The sequence below is a fragment of the Xylocopa sonorina genome, chromosome 3 (assembly GCF_050948175.1).
Source record: "Xylocopa sonorina isolate GNS202 chromosome 3, iyXylSono1_principal, whole genome shotgun sequence".
NCBI lineage: Eukaryota > Metazoa > Arthropoda > Insecta > Hymenoptera > Apidae > Xylocopa > Xylocopa sonorina.
In genome coordinates, this window is record NC_135195.1 from 13,596,550 (window position 1) to 13,616,152 (window position 19,603).

Here is a 19,603-nt window from a genome sequence, read left to right on the forward strand (position 1 = left end):
TAAGAGTCGCTTATCGGGTGAAACGGACGAGTGGATAGGCAAATTTGTGGAACAATACGCTACGAAGATAGACAGAAACGAGTTCGAGGAACGGGATAATTTAACATTGTAATTATGTATACAATTAACCTACATAATAATAACGGTTCCAGCGTGTGCGTTTATAGGGGGACACAATGCTATGTGTGGTACGTATTCAATTTAAAGTGATATTATCTCTCGACGTACTCTCTAGTATTAATCAATATCTTGCATCGAAGAGTTCAATTACCGTTTCGCGTTCCCTGAAGATTCTTTAATTTTCTGAAAACTTTCTAAGAACGGGTCTAATCGAAACGTTAATCGAATTGCTTTTTTTAATATAAAAACCAGTAGTCGAAGAGTTGCGAGTATAAAATGCATATTCGTCAAGCTAGAGGTTTATTTATCTTTTATCCGTTTGTACCAACGCAAATATCTTATCGCATTGATTATAGGCTCTAAGTCATTATTGTACCTCGTTATTTATGACACATAAATCCTTGCTCGCGGCGGAAATGTATTGAAAACAGACGGTGTGCTCGGCTTTAATATCGTAGACTTTGTACGCAAAGTTGGCAAGATCGCGATATCACGATAAATAAATGTATTAAATACCAATGAGGTAACGCGTGACATGGAAATTCATTGGACGATGAAAAAAAATGTCGATCACCTACGTTGGAAGTACTCACTCCAGCGGAAACAAACACGCCACTTCGAGCCCGACAAAGCCCGTAATAAATGAGATTAAATGTTGATAACCAGGCTCCTTATTTACTATGCCACACTGGCGTCCGTAAACGAGATTAAATTCGTTCAACCACTAACAGTTTCGCTGCAAAGTACTCCCTAAATGGTACTAGTATGAAGTTTAACAAGGCAAGTAATCGCGTTGCGTGTACCCAATGCTTAAAAGTTGTACAAGTTAACTTAAATGACGGTGAATAACGTTAACAGTTATCAAGGCAGCTCAATGGACGTACCATTAGCATCGCGAATGCTTTTAGTCGTGATATGCGAACCCCTACGATTCAATAACACCCCAGAAACAATGTTACAGATTTATCCATCTTCCTGCGTTTATTATAAATAAACGTAGTTCACATTGTTATTAAAAATGACACAAATAAAAGCTTGTCACACTAGATAGAACTCGCCGCATAAAGGGAGCAACTTCTAATTACCGGTTAATTACATTTTTAAATACGCGTACTATTTTTTCATTAAACTTTTATCTCTTATTTGTGCGGACTTCAAAGATTGACCTTGCTACCACTACGAGCACCGTGTTCCATGGCAACAGACTGATCTCAGCTTGCTCTTTTATTATCCAGCCTCGGGATCGGAGACAGTGGGGTTGCCAGCAGCGCAGAGCTTTTAAGTAGCCACCTGTTCAAGTATGTATCAAAGGGAACAAAGTGAAACAAAACATCCAACGACACCCCGGCTCGCTTTTGCTCTTCTCTGAGAACGGCGTGAATTTATTTGCCATTTTTTAAGCATAGGAAACAAACAGTTTTAGAACGTGCGACACGAATAGCTCTTCGATGCAATATCCTAAGAATAGAATTTTCCTTGTTTTTATTAACGTAGCATATATCGTTGCTGTATATAAATTTTGCTAGTTTTCTTCATTCTGCAGTTATCAGATTGCGCTGCGTAAAATCAATCTCGAGCTACCGTCTAGACAAAAAATCGACTGTCTCACAGTAGTCTAGTCGTCGATAACGCTGCCTTCGACAGATTCATTCAATGCTGACACGCAACCCGCGTTATCAAAGAATTACAGACGTTCTGCTTTCCCGTTGAACTAATTACACGCTCGTTTGGAGCGGTTACGGTTAATACGGTGAAACAGACAGAGACAGAGAGAGAGAGGAGCAAACAAAAGGGAGTCGTTGCACAACGCATCGGATGTATCCTATTTCCGTATATGCAAGCGGGAAAATTTGCTAGCCAGCTCGATTCTTATTGTTGGTTACCGTTATTACGCTCACATGGCTATTCATGCGGTCACGTTTCGGTTCTTTCGTAACTTTTTCCTAACATTAACCCTTTCGATGCTCGAACGTTCCTGTGCTACGCATGACCATGTTCAATCCATGTAACTGTGTTGAAAGTGTACTGTGCTCGAGTTTCTGTGCTTCTTACGCATCGCCATAACTACGATAACGCGCCATTACATATGTATACGCTACGCGCGAATACTCGCACCCCCAATACTCCAGAGAACCCAATAAGGGGGAAGTTCCTCAGCAAGTTCCATCTTCAGCAACGGATCACCCCACAAATAATTCACGCGATTATCAATATGCACGCGTGTAACCTTCACGAAACATGCACGTCGCATACGCGTCGCTCCAGAGGCCGTTCTCCAGTGTTGGTGAAATTTCGGCAGGTGTACCCGTTCGATCCGGTACACACGCTCGCCGCGATGGCTACGTGTCCATATATATACTTACACAAGCGCGAGTATGTACACGAGAAAGCCGGTGAACGGTAAAGAACAGGTATTTAAATGAGAAACCGGATGGTCGGTTCTACCTGGCACGGTAGAGGACGCCACGTCCTCCACCAGCAAGTGCTTACGTGCCAGACGACTTCCAAGACCCGTTCTCGTCCTTCCTTCTCTTCTTAGCGAGCCACGTACACGCGTCCATCTCGCTTATTCATCGATCCACACACGCTCGCGTCCTTTCACTCGCTCGATCGTTCGCCAGCGTGCTCGCTCGTTCACTCGCACCATCGGTTATTTACTTACCCACACACGGAACGCACTCTTCTTTCACTCGTTCGCTCATTCACTCGCGCTTGAGGCCCCCACAAGCTCGTTCATGCACTCCCTTCGCCGTCCGCTTCATCTCCCTTTGCTCGCCCCAGCTCGATCCGAACGCTCCTCTGTGTGTGTGTGTGTGCACGCGTACGTACACAGTCTCCGTCTGGCCCAAGATCCCCCCACCAAGCGACAAGAGACCCAGCCGACGCGTTCCCACTCCCGGTTTCGCTGTGCCCCGTCGCGGGGCCCAACTTGGCCCCCCACCTAGTCAACGAAACTGCATGAGTAAGTGTCAGAGGCACTCAGTACAGTTACTGACGGCCCGTACCGTGAACGACCGCCGTTGTCGATCGTTGTCACCGTCGTCGTGTCGCTGTGTCGTCGTCGAACAGAGTCGCGTTTACCATGCGCTGTTCCCGATAAACGTATGCGGTTAGTAAGTGGTGGCTTGTCCCTCGCACCCTCTCTCTTTCTCTTTCCCCGCGCCTTCTCTACACTTTCGTCCCGCGGTCTCTCCCTTTCTTCGTCGTTCGAGCCGCGTCCCTGGGGACAGATTTTTCTCTGACTCGCGCACCACAGTCGCGAATGTTCGCGACCGTTCCGCGTCACGTTGGACTGAGATTTTTTTCAAGGAACGTCTCCTGAGCGAGCACGAGTCCCTCGATCGATCGTAATTAACGATCCTCGATGAGATGAAGTGTTGCCGATCGTTGAGAGGCTCGACCGGCTAGGGAACGTCGCCCGTTTCGCTTGTTTCATTTTGGTGCGTCGATTTATTGCCAAGGATCGAGTGCTTTGGACCTTCGTCGGGTTATGCTCGAATCGTAGATATTAGATGTATTTAGCATAGAATCGTAGCTATACCGTTCGATCATTTCTGTGGACTCGGTGCACAGTGTTTGGTGACGTCTGCAATATGTTACACCGTATGTCGGGTGTCTCGCTCTGAAATCACGCTGGATGGCTTGAAGCGTAGCGGTAGAATCATTCGTGAAACGTGTTCAGACATTCGAATATCGAATATATCGAAACGATCCATCAGTTCCATTTGATCCTATAAACTCGTTACGCGTCTATCTGTAAGATCGACTAAAAACTCCAAACACCCTCTGAGAATCGATCGAAAGTTACAGAGAACTCCAGAAGTCCATAATTCCGAACCGCTCGGTCAGTTCTAAAAATCGAGAAAGGGAAAGACAGGGAGAGAGAAAGACAAGCAAGTAAAGAGGGAAGAGGAGAAAGCACCGGGTTCGTTCGGTTGTCAACGAAGCGACAGTGCTCCTCGAATGTGTGTATAGACGAGATCTGCACGATGACCGTTCCACCGACACTGCCGGCGAAGACGCAGCCACGGGACGCGAGTCAGGTCGTCCGACAGACTGTGTCAATCCGGACCGTTTCGAATCCCCCCACGGTTCCTTTAAGCACTGGGGCCGGAGCAACGGTATTCGTCGGACTTGCCGCTCCTGGCGTCGATACAGCGGCCACCTGTAGGAGACGAATCCCGGAAGTGCAACCGACGAACGGCTACGGCAAGCAGACCGGCGTGAAACCGGCGCAGAACGCGCAGAACCACCAGCAACAGCACCACGGTCAACAACAACAACAACAGCAGCAACAGCAACAACAACAGCAACAGCATCAGCAGCAGGCGGCGCACGTGGTGAAGATCAAGATCAATCCGGATGGCGACAAGAACGGCAGAGTGATATCGACCGTACGATTGACGCTGGACGAGAACGTCGGTCACGAAGCCGGGAAAGAGAACGGGTTCGCGTGCGAACGTTCGAGCAAGCGTGACGGTGGTGTGGTCGTGAGTGCGACGAATCTGGTGAACGAGCAGCGTTGTGGAAGTGCCGGTGCCGGTGACGGCTGTGTGAGGATCAGTGTTGGCACGAGCGTCTTCGAGCGCAACAACAACAACAACAACAAGGACAAACGGAATCGGAACGAGGATTGCTCCGAGGCAAACATGGTACACCGCGAGACGTCGGACCCGTTGAACACGACCACCTCGAACAACCGTTCGAGCGCCTGTTTCTATTACAACTCGTATCCAGGCCAGTTGAACGGGATGGTAATGTCCAGCGGGCAGTGTTCACCGAGCGATACCCTGGACAGTGGTACCTGCAGCGACCTCGACGGCACGCCGCCGCCTCTGCCCAAGAAGAAGAACGCCAGCACGGTCATCCTGGCCAGCGATCAGCACAATCGCACGGGCAGTTTGACGAGCAGCGGCGCTGAGGTGGACAGCGACGACAACGAGAGCAACATCAGCTGCGACTCGTTGAACGGCCGCGAGTTGAACGATAGAATAGCGAACGGAGGTATAAACGGGCACGGCGTCGAGGCTGATCGAGCCTCTCTGGACCTCCAAGAGCAGTTGGAGGATCATCGTCTGCGGAATCGAATGAACCGCGAGAAGTATCGGGGTAGCAACACCGACACTATCTTGAGCTTGAATCGATTGGACCTGTCCAATGGCCATCAGGAACGAACGAAAAAGGAACCAGCGGGAATCGTCACTGGTCCGGAAGTGAACTCGAATTCTTGCCTAAGCAGAGCCTCCCCCAGCGTGTCGCCTGCGCCGTCCGGAACCTCCTCGTTGTCGAAAGCCTCCTCCACTCCGAGGATCAGAAGTCCTGTGCTAGGAACGGAGCAGAACGGCAGGCTATCGTCCTCTCCAATGGTGAAAGAGTGCACTTACGAGGAGAGGAAACAGGAACAAGAGAGGTTAGAGCAAGAGTCGACTGCCGGTGACATCGACACCAGCGTCAATCCCGTGACCGGCAAGAAATACCTGTACGAGTACGACAGGTTTTACAAGTTTCACATAAACGAACGGAAGGTAAATAATAAGGACACGGACAGGGGTGTGGTGTTAGGCGATAACGACGCCGACGAATGTTTCGCCGGTTACAAGATCCTCGATAAGGAAGCCATACGCAGCTCCAAGGGAACTGTGCGCGGTGTCAAGAACAGGGTGCGCGCTGGGATCGCAACGTTCCTCCAAAAACCCTCGTCTCAGGTTGGTACATCTTGGTTCGCATCGCTCGTTGAAGCATTTGCCTTACCACGATAGTTGGATTATGATGCACCCATGGAAGCCTTTGGTGCATTCGTGGGGCATCGAAAGTTGCTCATTTTTCATTCGGAATTTATTCTAATTCACGACTTTTACTCGAACCACTGCGAAACTTGCTTCATTCTATGCTTTGTTTATACCCTGCACTAGCATCGTATAAATAGAACCGCAACTTTACACGTCAAGAGTTTTTTGTACTTGGAGTCTCATTTACGATCTCGCAAGACTAATTCCGCTGCGGGTACGCGCGTACACAAACGCATGATCCGTATCCCCGTGCTCGAATAATTCCTGTTGCGCACCAATTAACGAGCGATCCCGACCGCTAAATGAATACTAAACGGATGCACTGGGAAACGAGTGAAAAGTTTAAATTAAACGCTGCTTGTTTCCCCTGATGTTCGCGGAGTGTTATTCATCCGGGAAGCGTAAACTCGAGGGAAGCTTTCAGAAAGGGAAAACGTTTTTCCACGGCAACGAAATAACTTCCGTTGAAGTTCAGAGCAGCGAAGGACAGGCGTATCTAGTATTCAACTTCATCGACACGCTCGAAAAACTGCTGATTCGCAGTAACGGCGATCGAGGGTGGTGAAAGGCGTTTCGAAAGGTCACAAGGACAGGATGTCGAAAAATTTGCGAATCGTTGATCTAGATTTCACCGAGTATATACTGCGTCGCGTGGAACGTCGACTGCCGCGGCTGGCTTTCGTGCGCGATCAGTTATTCCCAGAACGTTACCCACCGGTTACTTCCGGGGTAAAAATCGCGACAGAAGCCCGTCGAAACGATGCGTCGAAACGAACGCCGTCTCGTTGTCTTCGCACATCCAGTTGACGTGCGTCAAATATCGACTCTCCAATAGTCGAACGTTGACTGGCGGGCATCGCGAACGATCGACGCGACGATTTGTTATGCAAATCGGTGCCGGACACCTCGATCGTTCGACGAGCGTTTCGACACGGGTACGATCGAACGGTATCGAGTGGCGAGCTCGCGTTGCCCATCTATCTACGACGCCCCGCGCGATACACTCGATTCGCCCGTCGACGACGAAAAGCGTTAGATTTACAGTTAGATCACCTCCATCTGGCCGAGCAGCTCGGATCGACCAGTCGACTGGCACCGATCGACGACGCAGACGGCGTCCCATGTGGTCCTCCGGTGCACGCCGGTTTCCGGTGTTGCCATGCGAGCCGCGTGCATAGAACGGCCGCGTCCCGTCGTTCGGAATCGTATTCCGTCGATGCAGAACGGATCGACATAACGGTAGATCCGATAAAGCGATATTACGCCGGCGTGCAGAGGAGCGTGCTCGTTGTCTCTAACTGCAAACCGGTCTTCCACCACTGTTCGCCTCCAGATCTCTTTCCTCGTCTTCGACAGACCCCCTGTTGCTGCCCTTTCGCCTAGACATTTACATTTTTCGATTTTTCCACTCTACACTCCTCCACTTTTATGGAATATCTTCTCATCTTCTTTTCGAAGAAGAAACTTTCCAACTTACCGCTACTATCGAACATTCCGTGTATCTTGTACCACGACGCGTGTGTGTTGGTGCTTTTTCAGCGGGTATTCTTCTGGGGCGCGCGTGCGGTCTATTTCGCAAGATTACTGGCTGAGAGCAGGGGTGAAACGCGCTCGCGTCTCCTTGCAACTGGCCGTCAAGCAATCACGAATTCACTCGGGCCGGTCCGTTGGGATTTCGCGCGTTGGCTCGATCGACGCCGTCCCCGGCTAACTTGCCTGGCTTTTTCTATGCCTGCGAGCCACCGGCGAGCGCCAGAGAAATCTTTTATTACAGTTTTTCTTATTTCCGCGGCGGTAAAAACGGCCGAGTTTGTCAAAGCTCGCGCGCGAAGGCGTCTATTTGGATTGGAACGTCAACGTCTCGATGCTGCTCGATAATTGTTCCCTCCGTAATGCTCGCTTTTAGCGAAACGATGGAACTCCATTTGTTATTCGAAGAAATTTGCAAACCCACGAACTTGGGATTGTATATATGAATTCCATCGGAATCTGTTTACAAAACTCGCGTGTAATTCCGCTTTATGCTCGGAATAATCAGCTTGGGGTTTTATTTAGCGAAAATTCAATCCGTTTTATATTTTCGATACGTGTTTGCGCGGACGATTTCGATGGGAGTCTGTTTGTTTTTACTTGAAATTCGCCAGGGACGGCTCGATGGATATTGACGTTTCCACCGTTCAGTTTATTTGCTCGCAAAAAACACCGTCGATGTTTATACAAAAAATCTTGCACGCACCCTGTAGCACGCGTTACCAGAAAAGCGGTCGAACCCACCTCGATGCGAGAGAGAAGGATCCCCGATTGTACAATGCTCGCCAGTAAAGCAACGCTAACGGCCCCGTTTCGCAACGCGTTCTCTTAAACGCTCCTCGCAACAGGTACATTTACGGGAGTCATTTACTTAGGCGACAATTTCCCTTGGTTTCTTAACGCGTTTCATCAAAACGGGGAGGGGGAGGAAAAGGGGACGCCGCGTTACGAGCGACGTTCTGACACAACGACCGCCCCGGAGAATCGGAATCGTTCGCGGCCGTTCAGATTAGAGAGAGCATTCGTTAGAAGGTAATCCGCGGGCTGCTCTGTCGTAACTGTACTGTTTTTCTTGCGGCAGAAAAATGAGATCGCCGGGTATGCAATTCGTTTCATCAGCTGGCACGCGAAAGCCGTGTCGCGGTTACGTTGGACGCGAGCCAGACTCCTGATCGCCTCCATTATGAATAAGCGACGTGTAGACGGTGTATTAATTACGTGAACGAGCGGCAAAATGTCTTTCGACGGTATCTGGGCTGTGGAGTTAAATGTCTTTATTATTCAATGTTTAAACCGAGGCATCGTTAGACGAATGAATATCTGGGGCTTTTCTTCTCGCGTATTTAAGCTTTCCATGCATGTAAGTTCGTAAGCACCTGATGCAACCTTGAATCGATCCTCTTTCTCCCAGTAAATCATACTTATGACTCGAATTTAGTGTTAGTCATCCTTTACGGTGAAATAATAGTTCTTTACCCTGGCCACCGTATAGCATTAAGTGTTCCTCAATCAAAGTAAAAGCTGGGACGCGTAGATTTCACCGGCAACCTCGACTCCGATTCTTTTATACGTATAAATCATATTTATGGGTTAAACTAGCCATTGTTCTTTCATCGCACCTATGGATAGTATCGATTTTTAATTCGCTGCGGCGGATGTTCGTTGCTCCAACCGGCTGGCATAACGCGCGATATTATTTCATCGACGCGTCGAGGTAGACCTTCGTCAGGAATAAAAACTATCCTACGCGGGACGTGTTTCTTTCGACTTATCACCGAGCAACCACCTTGTACCGCGTTACACCGCGTCTTTTACTATCCTCCGTAATTATACCTTCGACCTCCAATTACCGCGCCGCGGAATCCCCCCTTTAATTAGTATAAAATAAGCAACCGCGAAGGTTCCATGCGCGGCGGTCGACGCCGCGATGAGAAAACGCGGGATAGGAAGTCACGTGGCTACTTCCGCGTAGCTAACAATATGAAACTAACGTTAGACATCGCGGGGCACCGCTGACATAACAGAACGCGAGCGGAAAACGCTGTCGTAATTTCCTGGTTATATATGCGAGCCGCGTCGAGAAAAGTGATCCTTTTCAATTCCGCGGCGCATCGTATCACCTTTATCAGCGTATTATCGTTCCGCGCACTGTCGACGTAGCTTCCGTTTACCATCCACGTGTGATGCGCGGCTCCTCAGCGCGGTTCGCGCGGACCTAACGGGACTAGAAAGTCGACGAGTTTGCTCTAGACTGGCACGTCCAAGTGAAAATGTCTTTTTTACGTTCTCTGCCCTGCTTCGAAACGACCGATCAATCGTAACAGTTGTTCGTTCGATAAACCAAGCAATTGCATATCGGACAACTGTATCGCGTGTATAAATTTCACGCCAATATCAGTCCTGCTCGTTGTGTGTATACGATGTTTCGGATTGATCGAGGTTGCCACTAATAACTCAGCTATTTGTAACACTAACATAATTACAATCATCGTTATCTACCGCGATAACTGTTTATATTGCATATTGCGATCCTTGTGTATATTGTTAAATGACCATGAATTTCGAGTTGATTGAGCATAATTGCTGTTCTGCGTTAATAAACGTGTGTAATGTAAACTTTATTGGGTTACGTTCACGAACGTGGTATACCCAGAGCTACAATAACGAGGATACACTCATTAGTCATACGTTTGAAAACATGTAGAGAAAATATATGACGGGCGTAGAAAATGGGTGTTTCGAGGAATAAATTTAACCAATATTGAACAACTACACACGGTTATGTAACGTATGGTCCACTCCGTAGTGAATCGAGGATAAAACACGAGGTACACACGGTGGTACCTTGGCAGCACGATAAAATGTAAACGCGATCGAGCAGTGTGCAACACGCACGTGCCCATTTCGCGACTTATCGACTAGCCAAACGTGCAATTAAAGCGTCTTACCGGTCGAATTATCCGGTTTCGGGCTACGATCGTTAAATTAATTGAATTAATTCCATCCTTGCGGTGCACGGAAACTAAGGACCGGTTAGTTTGTATTAAATACAGAAAATCTGACGTGGACGGAGGGAGAAAAAAATCTCGCTCGATTGGTATCGCGTTGTGCCGCGGACGTACGCCAATTAAACGTAATTTGTAACGTAGCATAATTAATGGTGAAGGTTGTAATAGTTTTCTGGTTCCACTTCGAGCGATTAATTATCGATTAAACGCTGCGTATGGATCGGTGCGGATCGGTCGAGCTGCGTGATATCCGTCTCGCGATCGTTAGAAAATCAGTGGAAAGGGATCGACATACCACCGTCGAACCAGTTGCGATCGATTTTTAAACGGAAGCTTGAACTAATTTTTCGATTCCTCGCATTTACATCGATAGAGCGAGGTTCGTGCCTAAATATTGCGTAACCTGTTTCACTTTGAATACTTTTGCCAATTTTCTTTCTAATTGCGTTAGATCCTTTCCCCGCGATGCGAGCCGTACCTTCGACTATTCTCGAATGCACGCTTTCATACTTTCTGTCGATAACGCGCCTTCCTTCCTCGATGAAAGTTATCGGGAGTTGTGCACGTTGCACATGCACCGCGGTTCGATTTAAATCGATACCCGGCTCGCATGCCGCGCGGCATAAATTTTCGTGGGGCTGATCCGCGCGAGCACGTCGAGCCCGGGCAACCTACTTCCGCTGGTCCCACCGAAGAAGGTGAAATGATCGATGATAAACGCGGCAGATACACGACCCACTTCATTGTTCAACGTCGCCGACTTTCTTCCCGATCTGTCCGGCTGCCACGAGCCGCTCGAAATCGACACTTATGGGCAGGCGGCATGTCACGCTTCATGTTCTATTTCCCCGCGACGCTTATTTGGCCTGCACGCAAATAGAGATCCGAATGATCTTCACGGCGAAGGCTGCCGCCATTGGGAATGGAAGAAATCAGGTCGATGAGAATCGTAACTGAACTCGAGCCACCGATTTAGTTCTGCCACGGTCTTTTTCATTTATTATTAAGTAACAACAGCTGGTCGCTACGTATATAGCCAGTTACACGTATCGCGAGTCAGTAATTGCATCTGTACGGCTGGACTTTACGTCTCATTTAATGCTCGCCATTTTCAATTCCCTTTCCAGAGCGATCGGCTAATTATCGTTTACAATCTTTTTATCGATTATTTTTTCTACGAATTAGTCGTGATTTCTTCAGTGGAGATCTTGAAAGGCGTTTAAGAGTAGGTTAATACAAGTTCCTTCTTGAAATAAAAAAAAAAACTAGAAAGAATCCCAAGTTTTACGAGGATGAAGGAATCACAGACGGATGCGTGCCATCCTAATGAGTCATAGCCTAAACCGTTCACCCATCATGGATTTCTCGAGAAACATTCCGATTGAAATATCTTCCACCGAGATTCGAAATGATGATATCGACGACCTTGACGAATCCTCCACTTGCCGTCCCTTTTTACGTTTTCCTACCATTCGCATCTGTCGAAGAACTAAGCGCACGACAAACGTCTGCGCTTCCTCGAAACGAAAAGACAGACATCTCGCGAATCCTGTCGGACGGAAGTACAACGGTCGACAAAAAGTAGCCTCGTCTGGCGTTCTCCCGGCCGCCAAAGGATTGTTCGCCTTATGAAAGAAAAGAAAACGGCGTTCGTCCATAGGTAATCGACACTCGAACGACACACTTATCCAGTTCTGAAACGTCGGCGAGCCCCGTTCCACGCTTTTGATTAACCTTTACCCGTGGAATTTCTCCTTCTCATCCTCGATCGCCGGCTGAGTGGTTGCGGGGATCGATCGCGCGTCCACTTGTCGGGCGATTTTCGAAAGTGCTCGGCTCGCCGCGCGATGTAACCGCGCGCGAGCGCGAAGGTTGAACGAACCGCGCCATGCCAGCCAGCCAGACTGATAGAATCGGAATCCGCGCGAGCGTGTGCCCACTTGTCCGACCCACTTGGCCGTACCCTCGACTTCCGGTTTTTCGTTCTTGCGCGGGCCCCGCGTTACGGAGGAGGTTACCACGGTCGATCGAGCCGCGGCGGCAGGTGGCGAGGCCGACGTTGCGAATTTCCCGGTTAAAGAAAACGCGGCGGACATGTCCACGAGACAAATCGGGTGGGAAAAGAGAAAGCGGGTCAAAGAGGCCACCGTGGCGACAGCTACGGCGATCACCAGCTTTAACCTCCTCTTCGATTCGTTCAACCTTCTCTCCGACCGCCTTATTTACTCTTCTTGGTATCCTTGGCGGCTGATCTTGGGCATCTGGGCTCGATGGCCTGTGTACTTAGCTATTGTCACGCGTGCACGCAGCGAGGCAGAGATTTAGCTTCAACTGCAGCGTACTTCGCTCGTTTGTTACGAAAAGGTACACGCATTTTTATTTTCGCTCGGTTCGGTTATAATTAAATCTGTTCGCTTATGTTTTACTAGCGTCTTGATATAAGCGATATGGAAAATTCGTTTCCACTCGAACAATCTTAATCCACATGCCTGCATTCTCCGTGGAAAACAACACCACACCTCAAACCAATCGACATCGATCGCATTCTTACGCCCTGCACGCCAACCACCGTTCATTTGCTGCAACGCCCAGGAACTTTGAATATCCCACTCGGCAGTGCCGCAACCACCGTTCGTAGAACAGCTGGCGTAAAAGTATCATGCGGTGCATCCAATCGTAACCATAAGCGCGGCAGGCAAAAAGCGCTTCGTTTCGAAGTCTCGAAGCGTAACGGTAACCCATGCCAGAGAGGCGAGAGATCGCTCCGCGAACGCGTAATCTCGATTTAGATTATCATCTACCGCATACCGACGACTTTTCGTTTCGAAGACAATTTTCTATTTAGGACGAACCCCTGCAGCAATTGCGGCGCGCACTCCAGGCATACATGACACTGGCGTCAGATAAATCAGTCTCCAATCTGACCTCGCAGCAACCGACATTTTCGTTGCAAATTACCGTACCGTCTTAAATGTGTGCGGGGCTGTACACACCGAAGGCATAAACGTCTACAAAGTATTTCAACCGTTTGTGTGCCACGCAACGCGATCACGCTGTTGACATTTTATGTCGAAATGTGCCACTGCATCGAGCTGCAACGTGCAATTAACGGTACGCTCGGTCCGCCTTACTGAAACTGTCTGTCGTAATCTTTATTTATTTTCCTTTTTTTCACCAGCAAAAACCACGCGCTTTATCCGTCCTTACTCGCGAACAGAGATCGCACGGTGAATTTTTCTGGCCACTTTCGACGTCGAATTACGAGAGATGCTGCGAACGCGCGCGAAGATCCCAGCAACTCTGTCCGATTTTAGGGCATTTTAACTCGCTCGTTATTTCATATACCACTCGAAATACGGCTGTTCATACGGGACGTGACAGTGACCTGAAATCAGGCTTGACAGCGTCGCTACCAAGGGTCGCGGTGCGAAAGTAAGTCGCGGTTCGTCCCCGTGTACCGTTATCCAATGACGAACTTCACATAACGCGTGTGCTCGGCGCACTGGTAACCTAAAATTTCGGGAATCCGGCCGCGTTGGAACCGGTTTATCAAATCTATAACGGAAACGCCGTGGATTCGAAAAGTCGTAACGGGAACGCGCGGACGAAACTTAAACGCGGACGACCAGGCCAGGAAGTACAGAGCCGTTTCCTCCAATAGGCGAAACCAGCCGCGCTCGTAAATTTGTAATTCGCCTGTTAGACACTCGAGACCGCGCGTTGCGAGAAATTTTTCCGCGAATGCTCGTGTAAATCTCGCGACGAGCCAACCTATGCCGGACGTGCTCGTTGCGCGCGAGTTATGGAACCGTTTAACGGCAATCCTAGCCTGAGCTGAGAGGAAACTTTCGACGCGGTCGTAGGGATGCTCGAGGAATAGAATTGTCGATGTAACCTGCAAATATTACGCGAAATGAACGAAATTAGTAAGAATTATGGGATAATTGGATTTTCCTTCTTAATTAACGATTCTACTTTCGATCGCAGCAGAAGAGAATATATAACATTCATTGAAATTCTTGAGTTCATTCCAGTTAAACGAACGTTCTCTTGAAACTTTCGAGTGGAGGTGTATATAAGATGGAGTGGACGGTGCCGAGCTTCTACCTCGAGCGGTGCATTGGAAAAGGATATTGCTAACTGATACGGATAGTTTTATCAACTACCGTTCGACGCGATAGCGTTTCGATATATCACGATAGAGAAATGGGAAATAAGAAAAAGTAGCGGGAAATTTCTAGACCGTAACTCGCGGGTCAGCGCTCGTTTTTCACTCTCTGGCGGTCGGCGGGGTTCTGTCTTCAAGGCTCGCGGTTTCCTCCTCCTGGCGAAGCTGTTCCACATGCGCGTGTGCTTCTATTCACTTTTAAAAGTAAACGGTCATAAATTCAAACGCGCGCGTTTAAAGACCAGGGAAATTTGAAATGTAATATCTTTGCGGGGTAGTGCTTGGGTACATTAAGAATGAGCCTTTCATGGCCCCACGGCTCGGGTTAACCATTAATAAAATTTATGGCGAGCTGTTATGATGGAGTTGTGAACGGGCACGAGCACGGTGCATATTTGAACTGAGAGCGCTGTAAATACGTAAGGTATCTATTCTCTTGTTAAACGCGAGTACACACCGAGCGCTAATCCCCCTTCTTCCTTTCTATTAATTAACGGGAGCTTTGCATATTCGCGAGTATAGTTATCAGACGTTGATACGGACATTCTGGAATCCATAAATAATCTACGAGTCTCTGTAATTACTTTAAACAGATAGCAATAATACAGACGATAACTTGTTCTTTAAAATTACCACTGTTCGTCTGACCAAAATCTGTTTCTACTACTGAAGAAACTGCCAACCGTATTAAATCCCTGAGAAGCCGCAGCAGGACAATACTATCATCCACGTCATCAATCTTTGCACGGCATTGTATTACACCTCACGTTTCTCAATATCGCTTATTCCCAACATATTTCGCGCAGGGAAACGATCTTTCTCGATCGTCACGGGAACCTGAGAAACCGCACTTCGAGATGGACCTGAACCAGGATCCGTTTTTCGCTCGGGAGTGGCCGCAGAGTATTCCCCGGCAAATCGTCGACGTTTCCAGAAGGAGCTCGTGATTCTAGGCTTCTTGGTTCCTTTAACGCTCGCCTAACCATGCACTTCCAGACGTGAGCGCGCTAGATCATTACCCTTGCGTCACTTCTTGGAATTGCGCCGTTCTGCGCAGCCATTTCCCACGAGACCGTGACTTTAGAGCGAATGCAAATTTGTCCGTCGATTAATCAGGATTCCACGTGTACACGGTCAGCAGAGTCTAATCGCTGTAGTCTCTACTCGAAATTTCATGAACGCGTAAAGACCCAGCTGGATGCAGCGAGCGATACTCGTAAAGAAAATGATACGATAGGATCCAGTGAACGAAGGAAGTTGAAAGCGAGCTACTCGCCAACAGATCCAAAGGATAAATGGAATTCTTCGGAAGAAACCATCGTGGATGCTACGCGAGAAGTCCTCTCGGAGGCCATCCTCAAAGTGGTACCAGTGGAGAAAGTTGTGGCTGTACAGAAAATCTTTTTAACAGAAACAAGACAAGTTAATTTTCACGATTTTTAACTGAACAAGACAGTTTGACAGGCAGAGTTAACGATAAAAAGATACCAGTAAATTAAAATTAAAATGTATTTAAAACCATTTGAAAAATGCTGTCCTCGCGTCGACCCGATATCCTTGACAATGCAAAATGATGGTAATCGCGTACGTTCGCATGGGAGAAGAGACGCGGTTGACTCGTGAGAAAGAAAAGTTCGCGACGGCACGGCGTGCGTCGACAATGTCCCGTGTTGGCACTTTCCATTCGCGGCGTCGTTGACATTTCTGCGACACGCTGTTCGCCGTCGCCGATCTAGCATCGACAATTAACCGCGTCCATGAAAGCGCACTTTCTTCTCGGAATTCGGCATTCCGACGGCGACGCGTCCAATTAAAGCCGCTCGTGGCGATTCGCAGACGACGTTTCGAAACGTGAACAAAATCTACCTACGATCGAGGTCGATTCGATCGATAATGGTTAACGGTTGAAAACTTAACGAGGGAAGACCGCGGCGCCGATCGTCTCGCTCGCCCCGAGAGGAATTGCAATCTGCTCTTGACTCGCTAATTAGATCGTTTCAACCTCAGAAATTTCTTGCAACTTTAATGCACTTTTATTTGCCACGGTAGACGAGCGAAATACAATTTAAAAGGTGATAATTATCACTCGCTCGTAAATGATATTCTTGTCGTAATGGCAGCTTTTGCATTATCATTTCTAATACGCCCCTAGAAAGCGAATTTTAATTACACAAGCAGTTTACACTTTCTAATGCCTAATTTCATACTGTTCGAATCGCCTACAGATCGTTATGTTTTATGGAAACTTTACGAAAACGAAGTTTAACTCCTGTTCGACTGGAAATATTGAACGGCCTTTTCGCTAGTTGCAAAGTGTTTAATGAATTATTGAATTCCCACGTAGCGAGCAGTTGTACGTTTTACTTAAAACTTGCATTGGAATCTCAATTACTTACAGCTCTCGTTCATTTCGCGAAGAAAAAGTTCGATAACGCGTTCCAGGGAAAATGACGGTACCTATCTTTGTGCCCGGTACCTCTCGTTCGGAAAGTTAAATCGCGTTTCCGCGAAACCATCTCGCGATACTTCTAGTGTCTTTAATGAATGCTTACTTTGTACCGTTTCGAGCGCTTTCCAGAAAGTAACGCGGATACACCGCCGCGGCGGTAAGCGTATTTCGCCGATTCCACACAATTATTTCGAGCAGAAAAGTAAAGCGGCGGCGTGCAGCGCGGTGTTTTTTAATTACCCCGGTTCGTTGGCCCTCGCGTGCGGGACCCGCGGTTCAACGTCAACGAACTTGAGGCGCGCGCCGCGAGAAATCGTCGACCTCCGTCCGATTCGGGAATTAGCGCGACAAGTGCCAGGCCATCTACGACGGGAATAATGAGCAGCGAAAGCCCCTCGTTGGAAATTCACCGGAACGAGCCTGGGTTCGTTAAACGAGACACCTTCGAAAGATTGCCTTCATGTATATTAATTCGATGTAAGTAAAATGGGTATCGAGCAGGGGCGACTACGGAATCGCTAATCGAGCTACGATCGTGAAAATCAATCTAGCTCTGCTACGAGGCGTTCGATCGGTTTAATGCTCGCATTAGCTTCCAGGTAGCTCGTTCGCTTGAATGAAAATAAAATTAGCAAGACGAGGTATGCGTATCGTTTACGAAATAGTCTTCACACATTTTTCAATAAAACCTACGAGCAGGTTGCCGATTTTTTCTAATTTCTCTGGCAATTTTCTGTACCGTGATTGTAACTCTTACAAAATTTCCATACAGCCACGTCGATTCGACGAGTAACGAACGAGCGCAGCTGTCGAGCTGGCGCCACGATGTCTGTGGCCGCGCGAAATGCAAAATTGCTCGTCTGTGAATAATATAGGTATAATGGCAGTTTTTATTCGTCGTTTTTATGAATCGTAAAGGAGAACGTGGGGCGCTGCCGCCGCGTCTTGAAAGTTTCTAACGTCGTTCAGAGATGACAGGGACAGGTTTTTCTCGCGGTGGACGCCAGAGAATCAATTATCATCCGGCGGAAGTCCAATCTTGCGCGTCACAGTTAAGAAATTAAGACGACGAGCGGCGATCCGTTCTTCAAATTTCATTCCCCCGGCGGGTCTATCCAATTTCTTTCGCAGCTTGATCCCTCGCGATTAGCTCGCGAGGCTCGTTTTTATTCATGACTTCGCGATCGATATCCGGCCGGCACGCAACGCGTTTAGGTTAATTACGAAATACTATTTATAATTGGAATTTATTGATAGCTGCCAGCAGCACTCTTACGTTTCGATTCGGACCGCGCAAACGTGACGGCCAATCGACGTCCAATCTATTTACACAAATGAAATGGTGGTTGAAGTGTTTCGCAGAAAATAATTGAATAATTAATTGAACGTACGCTGGATGCGGATATTATGCGAGACGGGAACGTGAATTTAACGGCGCAAGTAAGAGAACTGCTTCTCCTTTTCTGTTGGTTTCAATTAATTTTAATTACTCTTTACTATTGTGCTGGATGTACGCGCTTTAACGGTTCGAAGGAATACGTAACGATCTCGGTGAATGATCAAACGCGCGCACTAGGTTAAAAAATGTGAAATTCCTTGTGATGCGCGCAGGAGGTTTCGCGAATACACGACAATAATTTTCAAAAGTAAAGCCAGACGCTTAGCTGATTACAAATTATTTGGCCTCGTTTAACCATTGTAAGACGCGTCCAAACGTGTGTACCCTGGAACACGCGATGCAATATGCAATTCACCGGTGTAAACATGAAACGTGCACGTTTAAAAAGCGTTTGACACGTACTTATTGTGTGCGTTGCCTTCTCGTGTTGCTAAGCGTCCCACGCACGATCGATACTAACAATCGATCCAATTCGACGATGGTATTTGAAGACTGCTTACGAAAATAATATCTGATGTTAAGTCGCGCGAGACTTTCGTTTGTATTGTATATAAACTGTTTTAATTTGTTTGCACCAACTACGCGTCGAAATTATAACGCAGCGAAACGTCAGCAAGCAATTAGTTACCGCGCTTAATTTTAATTTGCATCACAGGTCAAGGAACGTATGCAGATACGATCTAAAACCAACATTTGTAAGCCCTGTCCACCGCGAAATTAACATACAATTATAGAGAATTCAAACGAAAACAGTTACCCGATGATACCACTCGAAATTGGCCAAAGTGCTCGCAATAATATCCGTTCGCCGTTCCATCAAAACGGGCCAGCTCGAAATTTCGTTCGATTTTCAATTAAAACCCAGATCCCACGTAATCGGAACGAGGGAACGGTTTGCTGGTGCGCGATTTCACGATTGTTACGCTCGGCAACGATCGACGTTCAATTCCGTGCGATTTACGAAACGCGTTGTCCTTTTTTCCCCCTTTCTAAAATATGAAAACGGTCAGCCACGTGCCGAGCATGACGATAGTTCAGCGCGATCCATCAAACCTCCGTGCGACGAGCGAGAACGCTTGCATCGGTAAGAAATTTCAGTCACCGTACGATCTATCAAATTATAGGAACTGCTTGACGCTC

At 47.8% G+C, this 19,603-nt stretch overlaps 1 protein-coding gene across 2 annotated transcripts in view; it reads left to right on the plus strand.

The window, feature by feature from the left end:
• The first annotated feature begins 4,050 nt into the window (after positions 1-4,050).
• The window catches only part of LOC143433606 (uncharacterized), a 232,917-nt gene continuing 217,364 nt past the window's right edge, over positions 4,051-19,603 (plus strand). For both annotated transcript variants that reach the window (XM_076911034.1, XM_076911033.1), the window contains exon 1: positions 4,051-5,825. In XM_076911034.1, coding sequence (XP_076767149.1) covers positions 4,110-5,825 — 1,716 coding nt within the window. In that variant the 5' untranslated portion in view covers positions 4,051-4,109. The remainder of the gene's footprint in view (positions 5,826-19,603) is intronic.